Here is a 25,581-nt window from a genome sequence, read left to right on the forward strand (position 1 = left end):
ATGTTGTGGTTACAATTTTTAACGTCAGAACACGTTTGTAAAGTCGTCAGTAACTTTTTAAAATGTATTTTTAAACTAAGGATAAATCTTTAGAATAATAATTTTTTTAATTAATGTGTACAAATCATCATACTATAAATTTTTAAATAGGTTGATAATGTGTTAGTAATGTTAAATCTTTTGCAAATGTATTGTACAAATGCTTTTATGGTAATTCATGGAAATTGAATACCGAATAAAGATTTTACTACTACTAACTCCTTCATTAATTTTTTTTTCTTTTTTGGGGGTGCGCGCCCCGGTGCGTGTACCCTGAGGAAAAAAAATTAACAGAGATTCTTTAAAAATATAGGTTTATTTTTATAAATTAAAGGTAGTTCTAAAAAGAACTGGTTTTTTTCTTCTTTTTGTTGTTTTATATATATATATTTTTTTTAACATTTTGTACTTTTTTTGGCTTTTCTGAACAGTTTTATATTTTTTTTGTAATTTTTATGGGGAGAAACAAAAAACAGGGAATTGAAAATGGCTCAACTGGAGCAAAAAAAAAAAACAGTAAAAATTAGGGTTTTCTCAGACACTTATGGTTATCACCAGCAACGATGATAAGTTCTATACTTTGCTCACCATAGCAAAGTGTCTTGTTACAATATTTGCACACGATTTTGTAATCGCCAAACTTAGGTTGAATAGTAGCCATTGTGTCTCTTGCCCCCGGACCCGATGGAGTGGGTTGTTTGGATGTTGAGGGTCTAGATGTTGATGGGGGTAGCTTACTGCAGAGGTCCCTTAACTCTGCATTAGAATAATTGTTTGGATGCAAACGCATCATGTGGCGAATCATGGTATGATTCCCGAAGGAATATTTTTTGTTAGGGTTCCCCCTGGACAGCTCAGCACCACAAATCAAGCAAGTCACCTTTGCAGCGTTTACTTTTTTTAAAACCCTTGGGATTTTGTAGAACTCCCATATAAAGTGCTCTTTTGGTTTGTAGGGCTGTTTATGTTCAGGCAGGAAATGCCTTGTCTGTTCCTCCTCTTCATCATCCTCCTCCTCTTCCTCTTGACCACCAATGTAATCTTCTGGTGGTCTTTTTGATGGTGGTGGTGGTGGTGGTGGTGGGGCAGATGCTCCAGCTGCTGCTGCTAATGTAGCCATTTTATACTAGTAAAGAGTAGAGATAGAACTCCAAACAGGTCTTCCTCAGTCAAAGGACAAAGTCAGAATAAGGAAAAAAGGTGGGGGCTTTCATCATTTGGAAAACAAAACTGTTCTGGACCAATGAAAAGTGTTATTTTCAAGTCACATGATCCAGGCTTTCATCATTTGGAAACCAAAACTGATCTGCACCAATGAAAAGTGTTATTTTCAGATCACATGACCCGACGCGCTTACGCTACGCGCCCCGGGCGCGTAGCATAAGCGCGTCGAGACGTTGCGCGATCGTATGCGCTGGCGTGCTTCCGGGTGCGCTTACGCAGTGCGTCATAAGACGCATCACGCGGTTACGCAAAATGTCACAATGTTGTTTTCGTTCGCGAGTACGCCCGGGTGCGCGCCCTAACATTGCGCTTACCCGTGCGTTCACCGGTACACGCCCCAGGGCAAAAAATAAAAAAAATTAAAATAAAAAAAATGTACATAATTATACAATATAAAATTCGTTATAACATTTTTTACTTTTTATACCTATAGAGATTTGCTATTAAAAAAACATTGAAATTCACTGAAAAAACCATAGGTTTCACACCAGTTATAGTTAGGAATTAGCATTTAAAAAACCTATTAAATTCACTGAAAAAACCATAGGTTTCACACCAGTTATAGTTAGCTGGAAATTTTACTCGCATAAAACCATTGAAATTCCCACGTTACAGTTAGTTGGACTCACTATAACTTGCGCGTGCAATGCACTGCTGATGACGTCACATATTACATCACTCATGACATGGTCAGTGACATCACTCATGACATCACTGATGACACCATCCTTGTGATACAGTGACAGACCTCCTTTCACTGTAATGTAACCCTTAAGACACATATTCAAAAACAGAAACTAAAATTTTCAAAAAAATGGAGATACCCATACCAGTTACAACAACCAATTCAATAATTCCACCATCTATATACACATCCACTCATTCACCAACAGTTCTATATAGTCACTCATACATATACTCACTCATCATATGTAGTGATACACCTATACATCCTCTTACACACCGACAGTCATCTAAAAGATACTCTGACACATACTCACACATACAAATAAACTATTAAACATCCATGTATTTGCATATACAGCTATACACACACTACCACCTTACTTCTAAGGAAACTTACACATACTTACTCTCTTAAACAATCACTTATAGAAACACATACTTATTTAAACAAGAACTCTTTCGATCTCTCACTCTCACATATACTCACTTATATACATCAATACTCACATATACTAGATTAAAACATATGTAGTTACTGATAAAGACACTAGTGAGACAGTCATTCACTCACTAACACACCCATACACACACTCATTCACCCATACAGTCCTGCACATATGCTGTCTTCAAAACACATACAAAGAGAGAGTCAGTCATTCATGCATCTATGTGCTAGGTAATACCCCCACCAAACCATACAGACACTCATACTGATACTAAAAAAAACATCTAATAACCCATATACACACACACTCACCAACCCATGCAGCCACTTATACACAAAGTGAAACACTAATACATATATTTGAATATTTAAACATTACTCTCTAATATATGTATTCACTAAGATACACTTAATAAACCAGTTAACCAATCAATTTTTTTTTTTTTAAAACATCCATGTAAACACTTATTTAAACATTTATTCTTCCATCAACTTTTACATATACATATATAACACATATTTATTTTTCAGAAAGACACACATTCACTGGATGGTGTCATCAGTGATGTCATGAGTGATGTCACTGACCATGTCATGAGTGATGTAATATGTGACGTCGTCAGCAGTGCATTGCACGCGCAAGTTATAGTGAGTCCAACTAACTATAACGTGGGAATTTCAATGGTTTTATGCGAGTAAAATGTCCAGCTAACTATAACTGGTGTGAAACCTATGGTTTTTTCAGTGAATTTAATAGGTTTTTTAAATGCTAATTCCTAACTATAACTGGTGTGAAACCTATGTTTTTTTCAGTGAATATATATATATATATATATATATATACAAAAAATTCCAAATTCCTCCACAGTCGGGATCCCCCATCCCTGCAGGGCGGCTTCGTGAAGACAGGTGTGGAGCTTCCTACCATACAAAATTCCACACAACAAGAAATATAAAAGCCCCAATCTGAGGAACACCAGCGTTTATTTAATGCAAACTGGCAACATAGATTTCTCTTCCTTGCGCGTTTCAGCTGTCCCAGCAGCCTTGATCACAGGTGAGCCAAATTGTACTGCGCAGCCCTGAAGGCCTTAAATCCAAATTAACACGTGGCGTGTAGTGCAAACATCAACTCCCAGAATGCACTTCTAGTGTAAGTACACTGTGTATAATTTATTATTCATAATCATCTTGCTTATCAGTGTCAAAAACATCACATTGAAGCATAGTCCAAGTGCACATATTTTCAATGGAAAATAGTCACGTTTAAAAACAAGGCTTCATTTCATTTATCCAGTCTTGGCTCAATAAGATGCTGCCAGTGTCACATCAACTTAAAAAACACAGTTTCTCCAGAAAGTGCCAGAGGAGACATTTCTCCTCCTGCTCTCTTTCTCCCCTCTGTGCTCGTATTACCGGAAATCCTTCATGGTGTCAGCAAGAGGAGGTGAGCGGGACATGCTCCCAAATTAGAATTCATAAAATTCCTCCACAGTCGGGAGCCCCCATCCCTGCAGGGCGGCTTCGTGAAGACAGGTGTGGGTCTTCCTGCCGTTGTATTACACGTCTCGCAGCCCTATCTCACTTCAGCCATATCATTTGGGGTAGCACGTCCGGGATGTTTCTTCCCTCAATCAGGAGCTCGCCCAACTGGTGGCTCCCCCAGTTATCCTCACCGTCCAGCCAGTGGAAAGCATGCTGGAGGTGGGCAGCCAAATAATAGAGATACCAGTCAGGGACCTGAATACCACCCATGTCCCATTCTCTCTTAAGAGAAGCTAAACCAATCCTGCACTGCTTCCCAGCCCACAAGAGATGCACTAAAAGCCTATCCAATTCACTAAAGGTCAGACGGGATCTCATACATGGCGCCTTGCAGGACGGATAAACATCTGGTCAACACCACCATTTTAATAAGGGTTATCTTACCCATTAAGAACAGCTGCAGGAAATTGACACATGATGAGTGACAATAATAAGATAATTTTTTTTTTTTAACTCTTTATTGACGACTGCAGCCAGATATTGCATTGTACATACAGGTTCTGCACATCTTATACAGTCTTTTCTGTTTTTCTCCCCCTGTCAACTTTAAACATCTGGCTCATTATCCCTCATGGTACTTAGTCTATACAAACCATCTACATCAGCGTGGACAGCTCTACATTAAGGTGTTATTTTCTTACAAGTAAATGCAAACTGTCAATGCTCGATCAGTAATCAGCGTGTATACATCAGTGGCTTCATAACTGAAGGCGTCGCCAGTCTCTATCCCTCCCAACCTCCCACCCCGTTCCGTACGTCTCCTGACATCTCTGCACAGGCTATGTTATCTCCCCGGGCCTAGTAATCGCGTAGGGCTAATAAGATACATTGTTGTTGCTCAATATTTGTCAAATCAAATAATGTTGTGTGATGGCCGCAATTGTTAACATTGCAATGAAACCTTTTTTAAAGATCCTGTTCAGGGAGTTTTTCAATCACTTCTTCTTGCATCAGGACCACTGCCGTTATACCTATGGGACAGGTCCCATTGAAGAACATCCCTTTGCTTCGGCAACAGACATTGATTCCATGCCACATTTGCTGCTGATCTCATTGATTTCAATAACTGGTTACCCAGTGAGAGAAGTTACACCACTTTTTACTCTGCAACAGCTAACGCTACGGAGGTACTATCTATCCCCTACTGATTTTACCAATCAATAAAATAAATACACTCAAATTGTTATTTTTGCTTATTGAAAGAATATTTAGACAAAGAGATTAGTTATCATATTGAACATACTGTACTGTTTGTGATATATTCTACTATTCTAACCCGTTACTGGAGTAAAAACCGTGATGCTTTAAAATAAACAACTGTCTTTGTTTATGCATAGGGGCACTGGTGAAAAACCACAGCACATACCTTGTCAAACCTTTCCGGCTGGAGCGGGCCTATTTGTCTCCCATCTAGTTGTGTGGTTGTCACGGAGTCCATCACATGCGGTGGGATGAACGATTCTAGCGTTTGCTTCAACCATCGATACCTCAGATGATCATACTCATTGCAGTGAAGGTGAGCTAAACACGCACAGCCAAAAGAAAATGTATAATAAACAGCAAATGAAAAAGGCAGGGAAGGCTAGTCAAGAAGCATGCGTTTGGGATTTAAGATAACGTGAAGAATGTTGTTACAAAATAACCAGTAACACGTCGGCAGTTTGCAGCTATTGGCACAACACTAAGGGCCAGATGTACTATTGTTCGGGTCGCAAACAGCAGTCGCAATTTGTGCCCATAAACTTTTTTTTGCGACCCGACCTAAGTACTGATAGGTTGGATTGGAAAATAAGGTGAGTCATAATCCGACGTACCCAATTAATATTCATTGGGCCAGATGTACGACCCTATTTTGCATGCGCAAACGGGTTTGCGACCCATTTGCGCGTGCAAAATACACTAGGGCCCTGTACAACCCCTATTTAGCGAGTTGCAATTTGTTTGTGACTCGTTAAAAAGGATTTGCGACTCGCTATTAGGATGGAGCGTTCCAAGGGCGTCCCTTCCTAATACCGTCTCGCTACCCTATATAAGAATGTTTTGCAACCGCAATTGCGGTCGCAAACACTCTTAATTTACCATCCTCTACAAGAGGCTGGTAACCAATTTGCAAATGGGAGGGGGTCCCCAGGGGACCCCTTCCCCTTTGTGAATGCAGGGAAAAATATTTTTTAGAGGCAGGCAGTGGCCCCAGGGACCACTACCTGCCCTTAAAAAATTAAACGAAAACGTTTCATTTTTCTTTTTTTAAATGCATCTCGTTTTCCTTTAAAGAAAACGAGCTGCATTTTTTTTTAAACTGCTTTATTTAAAAGCAGTCCCAGACATCGAGGTCTGCTGAGCCCAGCAGGCTCCCATACCCAGGAGGGCCAGTCATTCCCAATGAGGTCGCAAATTGTGGGTGCCTCATGAATATTGATGAGGCATGCAATTTGCGACCCCATTGGGAATCGCAAAAAGTGTCTCTGACACTGTTGTACATGGCATTTTGCGACTCGCAATTGAGCGCAATTTGCAAGTTGCAAAATACTATGGTCGTACATCTGGCCCATTATGTTGGTTGAAAATTGCGACTCACTCTGATTGGTCCAAATCACTGGGGTGGTGGCCTGCAAGAGTAAGTAGACCACCATGTCTGTGACTGATTTCAAAGAGAGTAAACTCTTATTTTTCAAAGAAGCCTAGTTTCTCTGACTGCTTTAAAAAAATGTTTTTTTTGTTAGCTGCCGCAAAGGTTGTCCGTGGTCTCCTAAACTTTTACCCCATTTGCCTTTGGGCCCTTTCCATTTTGAGAATAGTGATTTCACCAAATTAAGAGTCAGTAACTTTTCAATGGTTTGCGACTGAAATTCCAGTCTCAAATCATTGATGCATATAGTAGCGATTCACAAGGGGGGGTTTCAGGGGCAGCCGAGCCGCGAGGTCCGCCCCCCGGGCAGATTTGGGAGGGGGAAGGGGGAAGAGTAAATGAGCGGCCATTTTGCCGTGTTGGGCTGCCTGGGGACATCCCAAAGGCAGCCCAAAATGAAGTTTAGCAGCCCAAGGGTTTAAATAGGGAGCCCGCATTTTCCCAGCCACCATTTTGGTACTGAGACCTGGTGGCTGGGAGCGAGTTAGGCAGGAGCTTTTTTGTCTAGCGTTTAAGGTTATTGCAGCGTCTTACCTGCGTGATGGAGTCCCACGGCGATGTGCGTGTCCTTGAGGCCATCCGCCTGCTGAGCGAGGCAGGGCGGATGGACCTCCTGGTGGGCCCGCGGGAGGCGGCGTGCCCGGCGCGAGGCGCGTCCGCGGGCGTGGCGGCAGCGGTCATCGCCTGCTCGCCGCCACGGAAGACGGCGCGACTCCAGGTGGGTTTTCAGGGCCGCGACGATGCCAGGAGCGCGCCCTGGTTGTGGCAGGCGGTGCGGGGGAGGCGGAGCAGGGGGCGCGGCCGAGGCGCACTGCCAGTGGCGCCTCGGCGCGCCTTGTAATGGCATCTGCGGGTCGGGCTGGGGGCGGGGCGGTAGGCGGAGGAGGCCGAGGGCAGAGAGCGCTCCGGAAGGATCATCGCGGCCGCGCAGGTAGGTGCGCGGCCGCCCCAGCACGTCTGCGGAGGTCGGGGAGGCCCGGCCCGTGAGCAGGGCCTCTGTGGGGGCATTGAAGCGGACGGGAAAGGGGACGAGAGGTCAGGGGATGGGAGGGGCGGGGGAGAAGGCCTCGGGGGGGGGGTCATGCGGGAGGGGCCCGGAGAGAGACTGAGGTGGGAGTTGGTGAGAGTGAAGGGAGGGGGCGAAGAGGCCAGGCCTATACCAAGAGGGGATGTGGCCCGAAGCTGAGAGGGAGACCGGAGAGCCCCTCACCTGCCAGGCAGGGGGCCGCGGGTGAGGTTGGGAGGGGCAGGATAGCTGGCAGGAGGGAGGCAAAGGGGGGGCTGCAAGGGGGCGTGGGGCACGGTGGCCAGGGGGTGGGAGAGGAGGAGCTGGCCACAGGCGAGCAGGAGGGGGGGTAGGGTAGGGTGTCCCCATTATTGATAGAATCCAAGGAGAGTGAGAGGGAGTGGGAGGGGTTGGATGTGTTCGAGTCATGGGAGGAGGGGGTGCAGGAGGCGCGGAACGCGGAGGGGGGCAGGGCGGGGCGTGGGGAGGAGGAGGCAGGTCCGTCGGGGAGGGGAGGTGGAGCGTGCAGGTCAGTGTGGGGAAAGGTTTTCGGGGGGGATGGGCGAGGGGGGAGCTCGTCAGATGAGGGGGGAGCGGGCGTAGGGGGGTTAATCTGGAGTGAGGATGAGGAGGTTGAGGGTGTGGGAGGTGGGTGTGGGAGGTAGGTGGGGGGGTAGGGTGGAGGGGGCACGCAGATACGGGGGCCCAGCACACCGCAGTACCTTTTCTCTTGCAGGGGGACGGCCGGCGCGGGGCTGCGGATTTGGTAAGGCTGGGGGTGGCCCAGCGACACCAAGGAGAAGGGAGGGCGGAGCTTCCTGCGGCAAGCCCGGAGTCAGCGAGGGATCACGTCGCGGCTGGCTCATGAAGGCCCCAGGCGGCCTCGCCGGCCCCTCCACCCACAGGGCCCCAGTGGCTTGGGGATCATCGGCGGACATGGAGCACCGGCACGGAGGACTGTTATGTTTTGAGCGGGGGGAGAGAAGGGGTGTGGCCCTCCGGCAAGGTGCAGTTGGCACCGCCGCCAGCTCGCCAGAGTTATATCTGGGGTGGAGCAGTTTGGAGGATGGGGAATTGAGGGATGGCGAGGGCGGCCGGGGGTCCAGTAATGGTGTTAGTAATTTCTTGCAGGTGTCACGGGGCCTGGGTGCTGCGGTGGCCCGGACACAGTCGGGGGACAGGTCGGTGATGGATCGGAGAGGCGAAGAGCGGCGAGGGGATGCTTTGGTTCCAGGTAAAAGCAAGGCCGCGGTGCGCATGGTGTCGGTGGGGGTGGGGGGGAGGGGGAGGTGCGGGGTGATCGGCTATGCAAAGGAAAGTATGTGGTGGATCGGGGTGTGGGGCCGGATGAGGCCGCGCTGGCGCCCGGGGCGACGGGATTGGAGGGGGATCACAAGGGAGGGGAAGGAGGAATGGTGGTCCCGGGGACGCAGGGCACTGGTGGCGCGAGTTTGGAAGGACATTCGGCGGCGGGCGCTGTGGCAAAGCCGGAGAGCAAGGACGGTTGGAGCGATGCGGCCGCTGGGGGATCGCAGGAGGGGGCGGGCGGCGCGGCAAAACCAGAGAGCAAGGAGCTGAAGATTAAGCAGCTCCCGTATATGGGGGTCACGAAGCCGCTGGGGGCGCACTTAATGGCGTCTACTAAAGAGAAGATATGGAAGGGGGAGTATGTGGAATTGTTAAAGTTATTGCACCGCGCGGTCCGGTTGAAGGAGTGTACGAAGGAGGAAGAGTATGAGCTGCAGAAGAGGCCGAGAGTGCCTTTGACGATCGAAAATTGGACGACGGCGTTTTTGATATTCACAAGTGTTTTTTGTGAAAAGTTCCCAGAGCGATCGGTGTCCTTGTTTAAATACATGGACGTCATTCGGAAGGCGCAGATCATGGGGGGTGGTTATGCGTAGGCACAGTACGACGAGGAGTTCCAGGCGCGGATGGCGTGGGACCCGGAGGCAAAGCGGGGTGAGTTGGATTGCGATCTCTGGCAGCATACGATGGGGCTGGCGGGGTCGGGCAAGACCATCTTTACCGCCAGTGGCCTCACGATTATATATCAGCCCTTTCAGGGCCGCCCCACCCGAGGGGGTGTGGGGGCCGGTTTCAAGAGCCAGTCCGGAGCAGTGGGCACCTGCTGGGACTTCAATAAAGGGGCGTGTGCCCGGGAGCATTGCCATTTTCAGCATGAGTGCTCCGGTTGCGGTAAGAACGGACACCCCGTGGTCCGTTGTTGGGCCCCCACCGGGCAGCAGCACGGGGGTTCGCAGGCTTCGGTCGGGAGTGCGCGCGCCGGCACCGCTCAGCCGTCTGGCAGCGTCCGAGGCGGTAAGGGGTCTGGGCCAAAGGGCTCGTACTTCGGTTAGTTTGGAACGTTTGACAGCGGCCCTGCGTAATTACCCGGATAAAGGGGCCGCGGATCGGTTGCGGACGGGGTTTCAGGAAGGACAAGACAGTGGGGTCAGGCACGGCGCTGTCATTTTTGTGTATTGAACTGGACTCAGTGTTGATGGAGGCACGGTCGCCAGGGGACAAGCAGCAGCAGATGTTGGGGCTGCTCGAGGTGATGGTGGCAAAGCACAAGGTGACAGTGTTGGAAATTCAGGTGCTTTTTGGACACCTCAACTTCGCGTGCAGAGTGGTACGCGTTGGGCGGACGTTCTGTAGGAGGTTGGGCCGGGCCCTGGCTGGACAGACGCCTCCGCACCACCACGTGCGTTTGTCGGCGGGCGTTCGGATTTGTGGATGTGGCGGTTTTTCCTGACACAGTTCAATGGGGTGCCCATGCGGAGGGATGAGGACATGGTGTGGGACGTGCAGATTTTCTCGGACGCGGCGGGCAGCGACGGGTTTGGGCTCTACTGGAACGGGAAGTGGTGTGCGGAGCGGTGGCCCCCTGAGTGGCTGGGGGGTGGGAGGAGCATTGCCTTCCTGGATTTTTTCCCCTTGGTGGTGGCAGTATGGCTGTGGGTTGAGGTGCTGGCCCACTGACGGGTGACTTTCAACGTGGACAAATGGCTGTGGTCCAGGTGGTGAATCGCCAGTCCGCCAGGGATGAGCAGGTGTTGAAGCTGTTGCAAGTGTTTGTGTTGGGTTGCTTGCACCATGACATTGCTTTTCGCGCGGTGCATGTCCCAGGGATTGACAATGACATTGCGGATGCTTTGTCTCGTTCGCAGTGGGGGAGATTCCGTGGGTTAGCCGAGGACGCGGAGCGGGACTCGACGCCAATGCCGCAGCGGATGTGGCAACTGGTTCTAGGATCCTTAGCGGAGTCGACCAGGACAACGTATGTGGCTGCATGGGGTGGACGGGTTGGTGTTTCAACACGCGAATGGTAGAGGGGCGACGGGGTCACAGTTGTTGGCAGTGCTGCGGAAGGCTTTGGCTACGGTGGGGGTTGATGGCAGACGGTATGGCACGCACTTGTTTCGGATTGTGGCGGCGTCGGAAGCACATAGACGAGGGTGCGGGCAGGGGGACATTATGCGCCTTGGGAGATGGTCCTCTAATTGTTATCGGCGTTATGTGCGCAGCAAGGAGTTGTTTTGAACGTGCAATGGGATGTTGGGGGGACATATTTACTGACATTTGTTTCTCGTTTCAGGTTCGGTGGCGGGTCCCATGGCCCGGGACATGTTGATTTGGATTGTGGGCCATTCCTTTGTGAAGAGGGCCAAGTTGCAAGCGCAGGATAGCTATTTTGGCGATAACCTGGGTTTCAATCCTGCAATGTTTCAGGTTGTTTGGTCAGGGAGGGGGAATGAGATGGAAAGAGTTGATCCCTACGCTGAATGGTCTGGTGCAGGCGGGGGCGGTGTCCGGACGTCTTGGTTCGCCACCTAGGGGAGAATGATATGGTGCAGGAGACAGGTTTGGTGTTGATGCGAGCGATGAGGAAGGATTAAGCGGAGCTTGGGAGGACTTGGTCAGGGTGTACGGTCGTGTGGACAGAGCTGATACCGCGAAGGGTGTGGCGAGGTGCGGTGAAGACGCAGGCGGTAGACAAGGCGCGTCGGAAGCTTAATGTGGAGATGGTGCGTTTTTGTCGGCATCTGGCATAGGGACATAAAGTACGACGCGCCCAAATTGTTCAGGGGTGATGGGGTTCACCTTTCCCGTATGGGGATGGATTTGTACCTGTTGGAGCTCCGCGAAGTTTTGGCCCGTTTGTTGGGGGTGCACCGAGAGTAGGGGCCTGCACTGGTGTTTCTTTCTGCATAAAAAAGGGGGCGGGGCAGGGAAAGGGGGAGGTGGTGTAATCACCTAACCTCCACCTTTCGCTGGGTGGCGGAGTTGTTTTTGATGTTGGCCAAGTTTGGCTGGAGTTCGGTACTTTATCGTTAAGTTTGGGGAGTTGGGGAACGGGAGCGGGGAAAGGGTAACCAGTTTGGGAGTTACATTAGAGGGTAGTTAGTTACAGTGCAAGAAGGCAAATAGGACTGTAGGTCTTGGGAGGTTTTGGAGTTAGGATGTAGGGGATAAAATTGTATAGTATTATGATGTAATTGAGTTATATGTTTGTATATTGCAGGGTGGGGGATTTTATCATGTGGGGATCGTAGGGGTGGGGGAGAAAAACAACAGTGGTCAGCTAACTCGATGTTTAGAGAGGTTTTAGTTTTGTAAGGCGGTTTGCCAGTTTTTAATAAAATGTGATGTGCACCTGTTTCAATAGGGCGGCCTTTTACACACACAAAATGGTAGTCGGTGTGCTAGCCTCCCTTCTTCCCTCCCAAGGGGGGCTTGGGGGGCAGCCGAGCCGCGAGGTCTGCCCCCCGGGGAGATTTGGGAGGGGGAAGGGGGGAGAGTAAATGAGCGGCCATTTTGCCTTGTTGGGCAGCCTAGGGATAGCCCAAAGGCAGCCCAAAATGAAGTTTAGCAGCCCAAGGGTTTAAATAGGGAGCCCGCGTTTTCCCAGCCACCATTTTAGGTACTGAGACCTGGTGGCTGGGAGCGAGTTAGGCAGGAGCTTTTTTGTCACCGCCCTCCCTCCCTGGGCTTTGGGTTTTTGTGGGAGGTGTTTTAGGCCAGGTTTTGGTTTTGTTTAGGGGGGCTGTGTTGGGACAGGTTCACAGGGGGGGTTTATATGTAAGTTGTCGCTTGGAACAGGTGCTGGCGGAGTTGTTTTTGATGTTGGCCAAGTTTGGCTGGAGTTCGGTACTTTATCGTTAAGTTTGGGGAGTTGGGGAACGGGAGCGGGGAAAGGGTAACCAGTTTGGGAGTTACATTAGAGGGTAGTTAGTTACAGTTGCAAGAAGGCAAATAGGACTGTAGGTCTTGGGAGGTTTTGGAGTTAGGATGTAGGGGATACAATTGGATAGTATTATGATGTAATTGAGTTATATGTTTGTATATTGCAGGGTGGGGGATTTTATCATGTGGGGATCGTAGGGGTGGGGGGAGAAAAACAAAAGGGGCCAGGTAACTCGATGTTTAGAGAGGTTTTAGTTTTGTAAGGCGGTTTGCCAGTTTTTAATAAAATGTGATGAACACCTGTTTCAATAAAGCGGCCTTTTACACACACAAAATGGTAGTCGGTGTGCTTTCCCCCCTTCTTCCCTCCAAATCTGCATGGGGTGACCACAACATGCCCCTTCTAAATTGCGAAATATTAACTATTGGGAAACCCATTTCAGAAGTTGCTAAAAGTTTACCCTTGCTATTTCTGAACAGAAGCAGCTCAGATGCCATAAACAAATCAGCATTCATGGACTGGATAGAGCAAAACAAGAGAAAGTTACAAGGGGCGAGGTGTTTTTCTTAAGCAGCAGCAGATAAGGCCTGTCTGTCGCTGTCTGTATGTGCGGTGTCAAGCTTAACCGCATGCGTGCGGCCGTTTTTCCCGCGGTATGCGGCATTTTTTAAATTACCGCGTTACATGACGAGCTCAGCTCGTCATCAGCACACGGTAGGTAACGCTGATGACAAGCTCAGCTCGTCGTCAGCATGGAAGGGGTTAAAATAAGTCATGGGATACTGCTCTGAATAAATAGCTGTAGTTAAGAATGATTCATGCTTTGCCATCTATCACTCTTTGCTGTTGCTGCGAACAGGCGTTGTACAGTGGTTGGCGCTTAAGCCGCTTAAGTGCTCAAGCAGCACTGCCCTGTTGCGGCACAATAAGGGTACAACAACGTGAAAGGGAGTATTATTATGTTTTCATGTAGACAGCATGCAGGCTGCACTGTGGCTTTTGGTGTGCGGCAAAGTCTGATTTATATATAGTTGGCCTCTATTTGTAATGGCACAGACAGGGAAGGGACAATAAAATAGAGAGCAGCCCAGAGTAAGCACAAGTGTCCAAAACCGAGTCACTCATTTTCATCCAATGCTTTTGTTGCTAATTGTGGTATGAGTTGTTATGATTGCTTCAAGCATTTCCACACTTCACTTTCTGCTGTCTACCAAGTCTCACTTAGAGAAAGGGCTGTGCTCATTTGTGCGCCTGGACCTAGGCCAATGCCCCAAAGGTAGTTATAGTTGCATGTGTTTGCTTACAGAAGTGATGTTGCCTGCACCTGCTGTAGAGGGCCTAATTCTAATTTTGGAATTGCTGGTACAAGTCTGTAATAGTGTAAACAAGATTTTTTTTTAAACTAAGGAGTGAATGATTCTCTCGAATAAAAATAAGAATTATGCAGAAATGTAAAACCATGTTTTTTGTGTTGTCTTGGGCAACCAGTTGCTGGCTCATCATGCAAAATATTTGTTTGAGGGAAAAATGAACTACATTTAATATATATTAATTTTATGGTGAAACACCACACAATGTCTCTTGACTTGGGCAAGGCCCAGGGGTCAAATGTGACTTGTTCAGCTTGAATTTGGTTACATATGTTTGTGCATCTATTGTTAATGAATTTGTGCCTCCCGGATACATTTATCAAGCTCAAAAGGCTTTCTGGCACTGTGGGAGAAGAAGGAATACAATGTACAGGGCATTGTGTCTACGTTTTTATCTATTATTAACACAGGTATGAAACGAGAGACATTTAACAGTGGCATACTGACAGCAGCTGAAATTGAGTTCATCTTCATTGGAATATATTGCACATTACTGACCACCTATCTTTGATTACTTTGACATTAATATCTCAACAGACGATACATGCCATAGACTCTTTGATCAGAACAGTGATGTTGTTTTGGTATTTCCAAATTGTCTGACATTACTCAGGCTAACCTTTGCTTAGATCAAATTTTATCGTTTTACCCTAATTTCTTGTGTGCATAACTACAGAGGATCACTTGGCAAGCCCACAGCCAGACACTGAGATATTGGTGGCTTCTTGCATAACATTGAATTAAAAGTGTGTTTAGAAAATTTAATTGAGTCACAATTGACTCACGATTGTTATCGTTACCTCAAAAAAGATTTTAATAACTTAGGGTGACTAACTCAGGGAACTAGGAACAATTAGTCTTGCATAATGAATTGCAAAGGTTCTAGATATGACTACTCCACTGAAATTTGCCCAGGCCTTCTAATCTCACCCGTATTTTAAATAGCAACAACGAAGTCAGAGAACCTCACAGAACTAAGGGCCAGATTTAGAGTATGGCAGATGCGGATGGGCCATCCAAAACTGTCCACCGCTTTTGAAATCTATCCCATCTAGAGTATAGCAGGTTTGACGGATTCAAGTCCGTCATCTTTCCACTACATTTTCCTTAATCTGTCGATGGCAGTACACCTAAACACAGCAGAGGGAGCAACTGAAAGTCAATAATCGGTCCATCATATTTAATGTATAATTTCTGTCGAAAGAAACATGCACAGCATATCCTCCACACATACTGGAGGACAAAGAGCAGAAATCAACAGACCCTGCCCACAACCCCCACACAACCAACTCAAACAACTGTGATGTATTCCTATAGGTACTGTATCGATTCCCCTATTCCTGACCCTGGTCTGGTTAATAATTAACTAGCAGCCATCTAACGGTGCAAAAACCGTTATCTGATTAAGCCACACCACGGCACAGAAGCGCGTTATCTGATTAGGTCATAACGCATGCCATCTAATTAGACAAGCGATATTCCTCCAGCCCCTGATAAGGCATACGGAGTTCTCAAAACAAATCAAACCTACAGCGACCTGGGAAATTCCCATAGCCATTGTTTTGATTTCACAGAGAACTTCAGCAAAAGAATGTGCGAACGAGCCCGTTCATATGACATCCTTATTGACGTATATATGTCCATCCTTACGTCAATCTCGGCACCTTTCAGGTATAAATATCACCGACATTGCCTTAAGCAAACACATGCGGTGGTGACGAGATCGGAGCAGCGAGACGTGCCGAGGAGCCCAGCAGAGAGCGAAGCCTACAGGCGCTGCCCCGCCTTCCTGACGCGCTGAGAACGAGACGCTGCCTTTCTCCTGCTGAGAAATCCAGCTCCGGCGCTTCCAAGCAGCCCTCGCAGGCAGCTGGAATATCAAGACCTGGGATAAGAGATACCAGCCCTCCATCATTCTAGATCTCAGGTACAGAACTGAATAACCCCTTGCAGAGAATTCTCGAATCAGTCCCTTGGCAAACAAACTTAACTTAAACTGCTACTTATCTACTCCCGCCCACGTATTAGGCTTAGGTCAGGTACACTGGGGTAGGCGTGGTTAGAAGCACCAGTTGAGTATGATTAGTCAAATGTATATATGTATGTATCTATTTTATCCATTTTAAAGTATCATATGGCTTAGAAACCATATCAATGCTTTTACAGTATTATTTTATAATTCTGTCTTTACTGTATGCACTTTACTTAACTATAAGTATTACAATAATAGCGATTCATTTCTCTTGTATGAGAAAGGAGACTGATCAATAAATAACATCTTTTATTGAACACGCCCGTCTTTTCCTTTTCTCTACAATCTGGTGAAACTAAGAATGCACTGAACTGACTGAGTAAAATAAGTTGTCTATTGTTTTCACACGACTCTAGAGATACACTCGTGATTAGGGGAGAGCAAAGTTGTTATGTTCTATGGTTGTCAGAAACTAAATCCCTTCTTGTCTATCCAGGGAGGGTAAAATCCTCCTCGCCTATTCGAGAAAGTTTCTAGTGAACTCTGAGCTAGCTGGCAAACACAAAACTTTAAGTCTAATATCGTCGGTAGAAGACCTAGTTAACCTCTGCCCTAGGTCTATACTATTGAAGATATTATTCCAATGCGCAGAGCCTATTGGGATAATAGGAACTACACTACATGGCGCCCAACCGTTTGGATAGGCGATAAAACTAACGCAAGACATTAGAGTAACTCAGTCGTGCTTTTTTCACACAGAACCCCTTTTTTCCCATAATACTCCAAAGACGTCTGGAGTGGGTGAAAGGTCATATCCGCCAAACCTCGCAGGAGGAGACTCCTATGTATGGTTCTTGGTTAATTCAACGTTGAAGGATACACTGTTCCAAAATATTGTGCATCTAATCTTTGTTTCCATAGAAACCTGATCTGCAAACAAACAGAATAACCTTCCTGTCAGTAAAATGACAGAAAGTGAAGAAGAAAGGGAGACAGTTAGACTAGCAGCTGAACTCCTAGTAGCAGACAATACTCTGCTGGAAAATGACCCAGATGCAATACTCATCCCGGTCAACATAAGGAAATCTATAACCCTAAAACTTATAGAAAATGGACTGACACCAAGAGGTGGTACAGTCATATTCGTAATTGAGGCACACGAATATCGGCAGACAGAGGTATTCTATTCATGGATAAACTTTCCAGCAGCAAACGCTGTAACAAAGGACTTCCACTATAACAAAATAGAGGAACCTCCTAGTGAGTACACTCCTTTCGAGGAAGTGGAAATACCACTCAAATTCCAAGAGCACCTGCTCTTGTTTCATGGCGCCCTAAAACATAATAATCACATCACCAAGCTCGGTCCACTAGGTAGACCAGGAGCAACGTGGCCGGTCCTAGCCGGATATACACCACATCCAGACATTGAAGAAATGCCTGCACCAGAGCTTTTAGCACAGCTAAAACAATTAATAAAAATACATAGACAATTAGTCCAATATGTAATGCGGACTTCAACAATCCAACCAGCAATTAAAATTCCACAGCTGACCAATCATCAGGGGAACACAAATAAAATTACACCTCAGAACATACAGTCCTGTCTAGGTAAAGTACCCGCAAAACGGGAACAAATTCCTTTCTGGCTAGCACAAAAAATCACTCAAATAGAGGCGGTGTTTCCAGATACCACCCCTGTTGAGAAACATAGGATTCTGACTATCTGTCTCCCAATGGGAATCGCACCACATGTGGAGGACTGTGACACTTGGGGAACAGTCTTTGCCTCCATTTACACAAAAACACATGGTGTACCATCCATGTCAGTAATACCAGATGTGCTAAAACAGATTCAAGATGAATACGGTCCAGAACCCGCTTTAACTCTCGGTATGAAACTACTGAAAGATTTCAAGCAGGTCTCTGCAATATTATTAGCCAACATAAAGGGAGAAGCAGCAAATGTGGCGATTCGCCAGAGGTTAAAAGAGACAAATATAGCAGACCAACCATCTGAAATTGCCAGAATCATAGAAAAATCCTATGAAGAACTAGGAAGAGATAGTTTGGGTGGAATACCAGTGAAACCTCAACTAGTTGAAAGTCCTGAAAAGGTATTTATAAAAAATAATTTAAACACTCAAAAAAAGAGCTGGGATGGAAATAAACAATCCAATCCTAAAGAAAAAAGATTCCAGTCCAGAGGAAGGTCTCCTCGGCGGAGAGAAAGATCTCCTGATCAAGGATGCAAGTCTCCCCAAAGGGAGCCCTCTGTGAAAAAATACAACCTTAGAAATAGGGATAATATAAAAAAACCTGATAGATATCAAGATATTGATACACGTCCCTCTCAATCTTTTCAGACTTCCTCGCAGAAATCGGAAAGAAGAGGACGATCAGAACACAGGGAAGAGCACGTCAAGTCCAAAGACAAAGAACCTGCTCATCAGAATAAAAAATTACAATTTCCAAAAAAGAAGGTAGCCAGTATTAAAGTAATTAACAATGCCGAGAATACTGAGGACACAGCTGAAAAACGGAGAATGGGCTCAGACAATGCTAGACAGCGCAGCAGAAGTGAGCATAGCTCGCAAAGTACTTATGAATCATCTGGAGACAGTGGACACGAATGAATACATTCAGGTGGAAACTGCAGATACCAGAGTTAGCAAACCTCATAAAATATATGAAATAACATTGCGTATAGAAGGGGAAAAGACTAGAAAAATAAGGGGTCTATTTTGGGATAATCTCTCCAAGGGCTATGACATCCTTCTAGCTGAACGAGACTGGCCTCCAGAGTTTGTCAGGGAGTGCCCACATGGCGAAGAAATAATTATGCCTGCCTTCTCAAACCATATTCCAATTCATAAAAAATATACACTTGCAAGAAAGTGGGCAGTAGCTCAAGCCCCTGCCTTATATAAAAATCATGTGGGATGGGATGAGGACTCTCCTCCTCACAAAATCCAGTTAAAATCACAACCTACTGCACAGAGGCAGTACCCGATTAAGCAAGAAGCTAAAAAACAGGTAAAAGAGATCCTAGATCAACTTGAATACCAGGGGGTGATTGAAACTTGCACCTCACAAATGAACAACCCTTTGTTTCCTGTCTCCAAGCCAGACAATTCATATCGTCTTGTTTTGGACTACAGACACCTTAACTCATGTTGCAAAACATTTGCGGTACAAAACTCGCATAGTGCTGCACTAATGAATAACATAGTGCGCAAAAAATACAAAACAACCTTAGACATTTCTAATGGATTCTTTTGTCAAAATATAGCACCAGAGAGCAGATATTTGACGGCGTTCTCAATAAATGGCACGCAAAAAAAATTCTGTCGTTTGCCCCAGGGGTTCAAGAACAGCCCAGGATTATTCTCAGCGAGAGTAACTGAATTACTACAAACATATGATGACGAGGCATTATCTTATGTCGACGACATCTATCTAACAGATGATGACTTGGATACTAACTTGAAGAGAGTGAACACCATAATACTTGGGTTCGCAGCAGAGGGTTACAAATTCAACTTTAAAAAGTCAAGAATTGCCCATCTAACAGTCCTGTTTTTAGGATATGAACTATCAAGTGAAGGCAAAAGCTTGGCTGACAATTTCCTAGAGAAATGTGCTGTAATCCAAGCACCTAGAACACTGAAAAACTTACAATCAATTCTAGGCTTCCTAAATTTCGGAAGAACATACATTATAAATTATGCAGAGAGAATTAAACCTCTCTATGATCTAATGAAACCAGATTTTAAAAGAATCAATTGGACTCAAAAACACACAGAAATTTTGAGATCCTTACAAACAGATATGTTAGTTAAAACATAACTACAAACACGTGACAACACACGCAACCCTGTGATTCGAGTCATCCCAGGAAGATGCGGATTCACATACCTGACCTCTAATGAGGGAGAGAAGGTACCAATAGCATACAAATCACATTTGTACACAAAAGCTGAAATGAAATTTAGCCCAACGGAAAAAATTCTGATCGCGGTACAGACTGCTGTAGCAAAGGAGCGGGTCCTAGCACAGGGTAAACGAATAATCATCGTGACACCTATACCAGCTCTAGAGGCGGTAACCAAGGCAAGCATTCCGAATGCTAAAGCACTCCATCCAAGATGGATACAGTGGGCTAACTCTCTTGCTGCAACAGACGTGGTATACGAATTTGATCCCAATTTAAAAACACAAGAATTTCTCCAATATGAATTCGAATGTCCTCCGCCGACCGAAATTCTGCCTCTAGAACACTACGGCTGTATAATATATACAGACGGATCAGCACAACCCGCAGTGGGGGGTAAGCAAGCCTACAGTGCTGCGTGCGCGATTGTTAAAGGTCGCTGGCACGAAGGAAAATTTAAACCTGTGGTCACTAAAACGCAATCTCTAGGAGACTGTACAGCTCAAAGAGCAGAACTACTAGCATTCAAGATGGCGCTTGAAAATACCGATCGAGAATTCCCCACACTTATTGTGTGCGATTCGTATTACTGCGTCCAATCTTACAATGAATACTTGCAGATCTGGGTTCAGAATGGTTTTAAAGATGCAAAAGGTGGCACAATCAAACATAAAATGCTTTGGGAACAAGTAGTTCTTTTGCAAAAGGAACTACAAAAGACTCACGTGATACATACACTGAGTCATCAACGTGATGGCGTTCCCGTTGCAGGGAATTCATTGGCTGACGAAGCAGCGAAGGCAGCAGTGCAAACGGCTTCCGTAGCTGCTATCACCCGGTCAAAAACAAAAATAGACAGCGAAATATTACAGGCTGTCAGCGCTACAGTAAAAGATGCGATAGAAACACTCCCGAAAGGCTTTCCAGTAAAGTACTCATACATAACTGATGCAAATAATGTTCCGTTTGCTCGAATCCCTGGAGTGGGGGATAGGGCAATTCCAAACATGGAACATAGGTTAGGACTCATCATAGCGGCACACGAAGGGCTTGCTTCTGTACATGCTGGCGTTTCAGCCACAGTATCATTATTAAAACAGAGATACTGGTGGCCACAAATGAGAAGACAAACAAGGAACTATGTTCTAGAATGTGAAACATGTCAAAGAATGAAAGTATCAACAGTGAAACGACCAGCACAGACGCCCCTTCTAATCTCAGATAAACCATTAGCCTGTGTTTACCTGGGCCACTGTGGTCCCTTACAAAGGGATGGTAACTATAAATATATCTTGGTCGCAGTGGATTCATGCACGAGATTCATATGGATGTGGCCCCAGCGATCGGCTGACGCCCGAACTGTTATAAAAGATTTGCGAGTCTTTATCGGCACATACGCAATTGGCATGCTACATTCTGGCCAGGGTCCTGCTTTTAGCTCCCGGGCTTATAAGGAGGCCATGACCAGCATGGGCATTGCATTGCGGTACTCTTGTCCATTTCATCCCGAGGGAAACGGAATCGTAGAAAGAAAAAACCGTGACATAAAGCAATCTATAACAGCAAAGGTATTAGGTTCGGGTGCTGGGTGGATCAAACATTTAATAAGTGTCCAACGTACTCTAAATAACCTGCCAAGGAATTCTCTGAAAGGGTTCAGTCCGTACGAACTATTGTTCGGGACTAGAATGATGATCCAAGATCTTGATAGTCAGACTTCAGTGGTTAAAGACAAAAGCTTTGATATCAAAGATCGTTTGGCTATTTTACAGGACTTAAATGAAACAAGAAAAGACCTGAGCAACATAAAGTTGAAACAACAGCCAACAACCACTGAAGAGAAACCACCTGTCCCAGCAAGGCCTGTCTGGATTCCAAAAGTCGGGGATCTAGTCAGAGAGAAGATCGCGGTAAAGAAGGAATTTGGGCCTTCTTACAGAAAAGCAGTTCCTGTCTTGTCTGTCAACGGGACAAGATCAGTAGTACTACCGCCCCTTGCTGGTAAAAAGGAGAACCGAGTTGTATCCATCGACCTGGTTAAACCACAATCATGTGGCCGATAACAAACAGTAGGCCAAGTGGACTCCCAAGAAGTAGCAGAACACCAATGTTTGCTACGAATACAGAGGCTCAAACTGGAAGACTGATCACATTTGGAAAAACTACAGTGAATCAACAAGGACTATGCAACAAAGCAATGGAACTTGAACCTCTTAAAACCCAAATTAAAACTTTTCATCAAGAACCAACAACCTATGATGATGTAACTGCAGACTTTGCTAATGAAACAAAGCAAAATCCAAAAACAATTGGAACAATTGACAGAACAGCATCCGGCTACTTCATCAACTTCGATGATTCATCTGAAGACCTGAGTGAAGCAAAGAAACAGCCATCAACAAAAACTTTTAAAGACAAAGCTAAGGAACTTTTTCAACAGCTGAAAGAAACCTATCTGATTTCTCCATGGATTGAGTTTTGGGTGGCCTTCGGTGCATTTATCCTCATTCTTTGGCTCATCATGGTACTATGCTTGGGACATTTCATTGAAGGAAAATCTGCTAAAATGGACATAGCAAGCCAGAAAATCAACTTGGTCCTTAAACCACACACATCTTGGGGCGTGGCTTGGAGGGCGTCGATGGCGGTCGCAGCTTAGAGGAGCTCCCGCCGGCCCACACATTATCCGGATATTATCCTGGCCCCCGAGCCCCGCAAACTACCCTACCTGTGCTGGCAGTGTTCCGGGTGGCACCGAGAGCTGTCCGGTGTGCCGCCCTGCTTCTTCAGCTGCTCCGGCGACCCACACTTGCTGGCGACGAGGTGCGACCTACTGCCCACGAGTAGAGCCGGGGCCTCGATTTTCGCGACCCGAGACCGTCGGCCGGCGGTTGAGCCGGTCGGGAGAACCCTCACCCAGCAGCATCGGCACCGGAACCCGCGGGGACCGCGGAGAGTGCCTGCATCATCGGGGGCTGCCCCTGGGGTGTCCCCGGGACGGTGTGGGGACGCCGCGGCCTGTGTGGACCCCGGGAGACCGGGGCCTCGAGTTTTGCGACCCCGGGCCGGTCCGTGTCTGTGCGACCGGGGGTCGCGGAAGCTGGCTCCTGTGGTCAGTGCGGCACCTGTAGTGCGCGGTGGCCGCTGTCATCGTCCGGGGGGACCCTGAGGGACTGGGTCGCGGATCGCCCCCTACTGACCGGTGGCCTTGCAATCTCCTCGTGACGTGCGCTCTGAGGCGCTACTCCCCGGGCCTGTTCCCAGGATTGGTTGGGGCCGGTGGGACGACGGAGGGAGTCCCCGCTGGATCCTGCCTCGGATACTGGGGCGCTGGAGTGTCCTTGCTGCCTGCCTGGCTCTGGAGACGCCGGGGCCTCGAGTTTGGTGGACCCTAGCCGGATAGTGCTTTCTCTGGCTCCTGGACCGTGAGTTGGGCTCAGAACAGATAGAGTCCTAGCGATTTGCACGCCACGTCGGTCTTGGCTGGCCAGAGCTGGTGGTACCTGGAGGGACAAGCCTGCTGCCCGGATGGTGCGTGGAGGTCTCCTGCGGATAGCCCGAGACGAACTGTGAGTGCCCCCCCCCCCCCCCCTCCTCTGCATTGGCCGCTGCTTTGTGACTCGGGTGGGGTGTGGAGTGGCCGGGCGGTCGACGGGGCTGGACGTCCCCGATTCCTGGAACTTTCCTCTGCGCGTCCCGGCTCATAGGTCCGGGGTGGGGTCCAGTCTGCGATCCTGGAAGCCCTTCCCTAGTGCCGTGACTATCCTGCCAGGCGTTCTCGCTGGGGCTTGCTGCCTGGAGCTGGGCTGCGGTGTTGGTGTGCTGGGGGTGCTCATTGGAGACGGCATTTGAACCCCGACGGAGTCTCCCTGGCCCCCCTGAGTGGCCGTACCTGGTGCATTGCTGTCGACGAGGGGCCCCCCACTGGGGCAGTGTGGCCATTTTCCTTGCCGCTAACCATGACGAGAGGAGGGGGCGGCTCTGGGTCCGCCAAGCAAGGGACAATTGATAAATTCACGGGGCCCAGTGGAGGATCCGGGGCCTCCGGTGGTGGCCAGCACACGGGCCCTGATAATGCGGCCCTGATGGCCGCCATTACGCAGTCCAGAGACATGCTTGATGCCAAGATTGGGGCCGTTGGCGCCGATGTCATGCTGCTGCGTCAAGATCTCCGCAATGCTGTGGCCCGCATCACCGAAACCGAGACTCGGATTACTGGAGTGGAGGACGATGTGGTGGCCCTGAAAAAGAAGGTGGAGGACATGGCCCGGATCCAAAAAGGGCTGGCGCTCCGTGTCGAGGATGCGGAGGGGAGGGCGCGAAGGAACAATCTGCGCTTTGTGGGCTTTCCGGAGGATTGTGAGAAGGGGTCCATGGATTCATTCTTGGCGCACTGGTTGGAGAGCTGGCTTCCCCCGGACGCTTTATCGCGCTGCTTTGTGGTGGAGCGTGCCCATAGAGCCTTGGCGCAGAAACCACCGGCGGGGGAGCGACCGCGTCCGGTCATCGCTAAGATCCTCAATTTTCATGACCGGGATGTGATCCTTAGGGAAGCAAGGGCGAAGGAGGACTTGTCGTTTGAGGGTCACAGGATAATGATCTTTCCGGACTATACCAGGCTGGTGCAGCAGCAGCGCCGATCCTTCCAGGATGCGAAAGCCAAGTTACGAGGCCTGAAAATTCAGTATTCGCTGTTGTACCCTGCACGTCTGCGTGTTGTGTTTCATTCCAAGACTCACTTCTTTGACACCCCGGAGGCGGTTTTTCAATGGACAGATGAGACTGTCAGGATCCGTCCGAATGCCCAGCCGGGCCTGAACTCCGGAGCGTCGCGTGGGTCATCGCCGGAGAGGGGCGACTCTTCCAACGGGAGCAAAAGACGCCGGAAGTCCAGATCGCGACGACGCTCCCGATCCGGGGGTGACCTACTGGATGGTGCACAGTCAGATACTGCTCAGTCTGGGACTGGGACCTGAGGGGCGTAGGGCCCTCTCCTATCTCCTGCATGTCCTTCGTTTCTGGCCTGGGCTGGTGGCCATAGGGGTGACACTATTGATTGATGGGCTGGTCTGAGGTGTGGGGTGGTCTGGGTCGTGACTGGTCCCACAGGGGATGGGCGTGATGTTTATAGTAGCTCTGTCCCGCTGCGCTTAAGCGGTGGGCCACATGTGAGTAATGGGGTTCGGGGTGCTGACCTATGGGCGGCCCATTCCTCCCATGTTCGAGGGGGGCCCAAAGGGGAGGTACTGTTAGTTGGGGAGTGTGGGGGGATCCATTGGCCTGGGGGACCTTGGGCGCTCTGTTTTGGGCCCGGGGCTCTTTATGCCGCGACAGGTACTTCACTGTTTCATGAGGTATAGGGGTGGGGGAGGGGGGATAGGCGGGGGTTTGATAGTTGAGGTTGTTGGGTGGGTGTTCGGGTGGGGGGGGGTGCAGGGTGGTTGGATGGGGGTGCACGTGATTTTTGCTGCTGTGGTTTTTGTATTACTGGGTGCTTGGGCTGGGTCCGGGGATTTCCAGATGCTCTCCCACCGAGACT

General features: G+C 48.0%; 1 protein-coding gene across 2 annotated transcripts in view; it reads right to left on the reverse strand.

The window, feature by feature from the left end:
• Positions 1 to 25,581, reverse strand: part of NSUN3 (NOP2/Sun RNA methyltransferase 3) — a 190,337-nt gene that overhangs the window by 73,988 nt on the left and 90,768 nt on the right. For both annotated transcript variants that reach the window (XR_013599891.1, XM_078657710.1), the window contains exon 4: positions 5,307 to 5,461. Coding sequence is in view for 1 of the 2 variants with exons in the window: in XM_078657710.1 (XP_078513836.1) it covers positions 5,307 to 5,461 (155 nt within the window). In the remaining variant the exon portion in view is untranslated. The remainder of the gene's footprint in view (positions 1 to 5,306; positions 5,462 to 25,581) is intronic.

This window comes from Lissotriton helveticus, chromosome 8 (assembly GCF_964261635.1).
Source record: "Lissotriton helveticus chromosome 8, aLisHel1.1, whole genome shotgun sequence".
Classification (NCBI taxonomy): domain Eukaryota; kingdom Metazoa; phylum Chordata; class Amphibia; order Caudata; family Salamandridae; genus Lissotriton; species Lissotriton helveticus.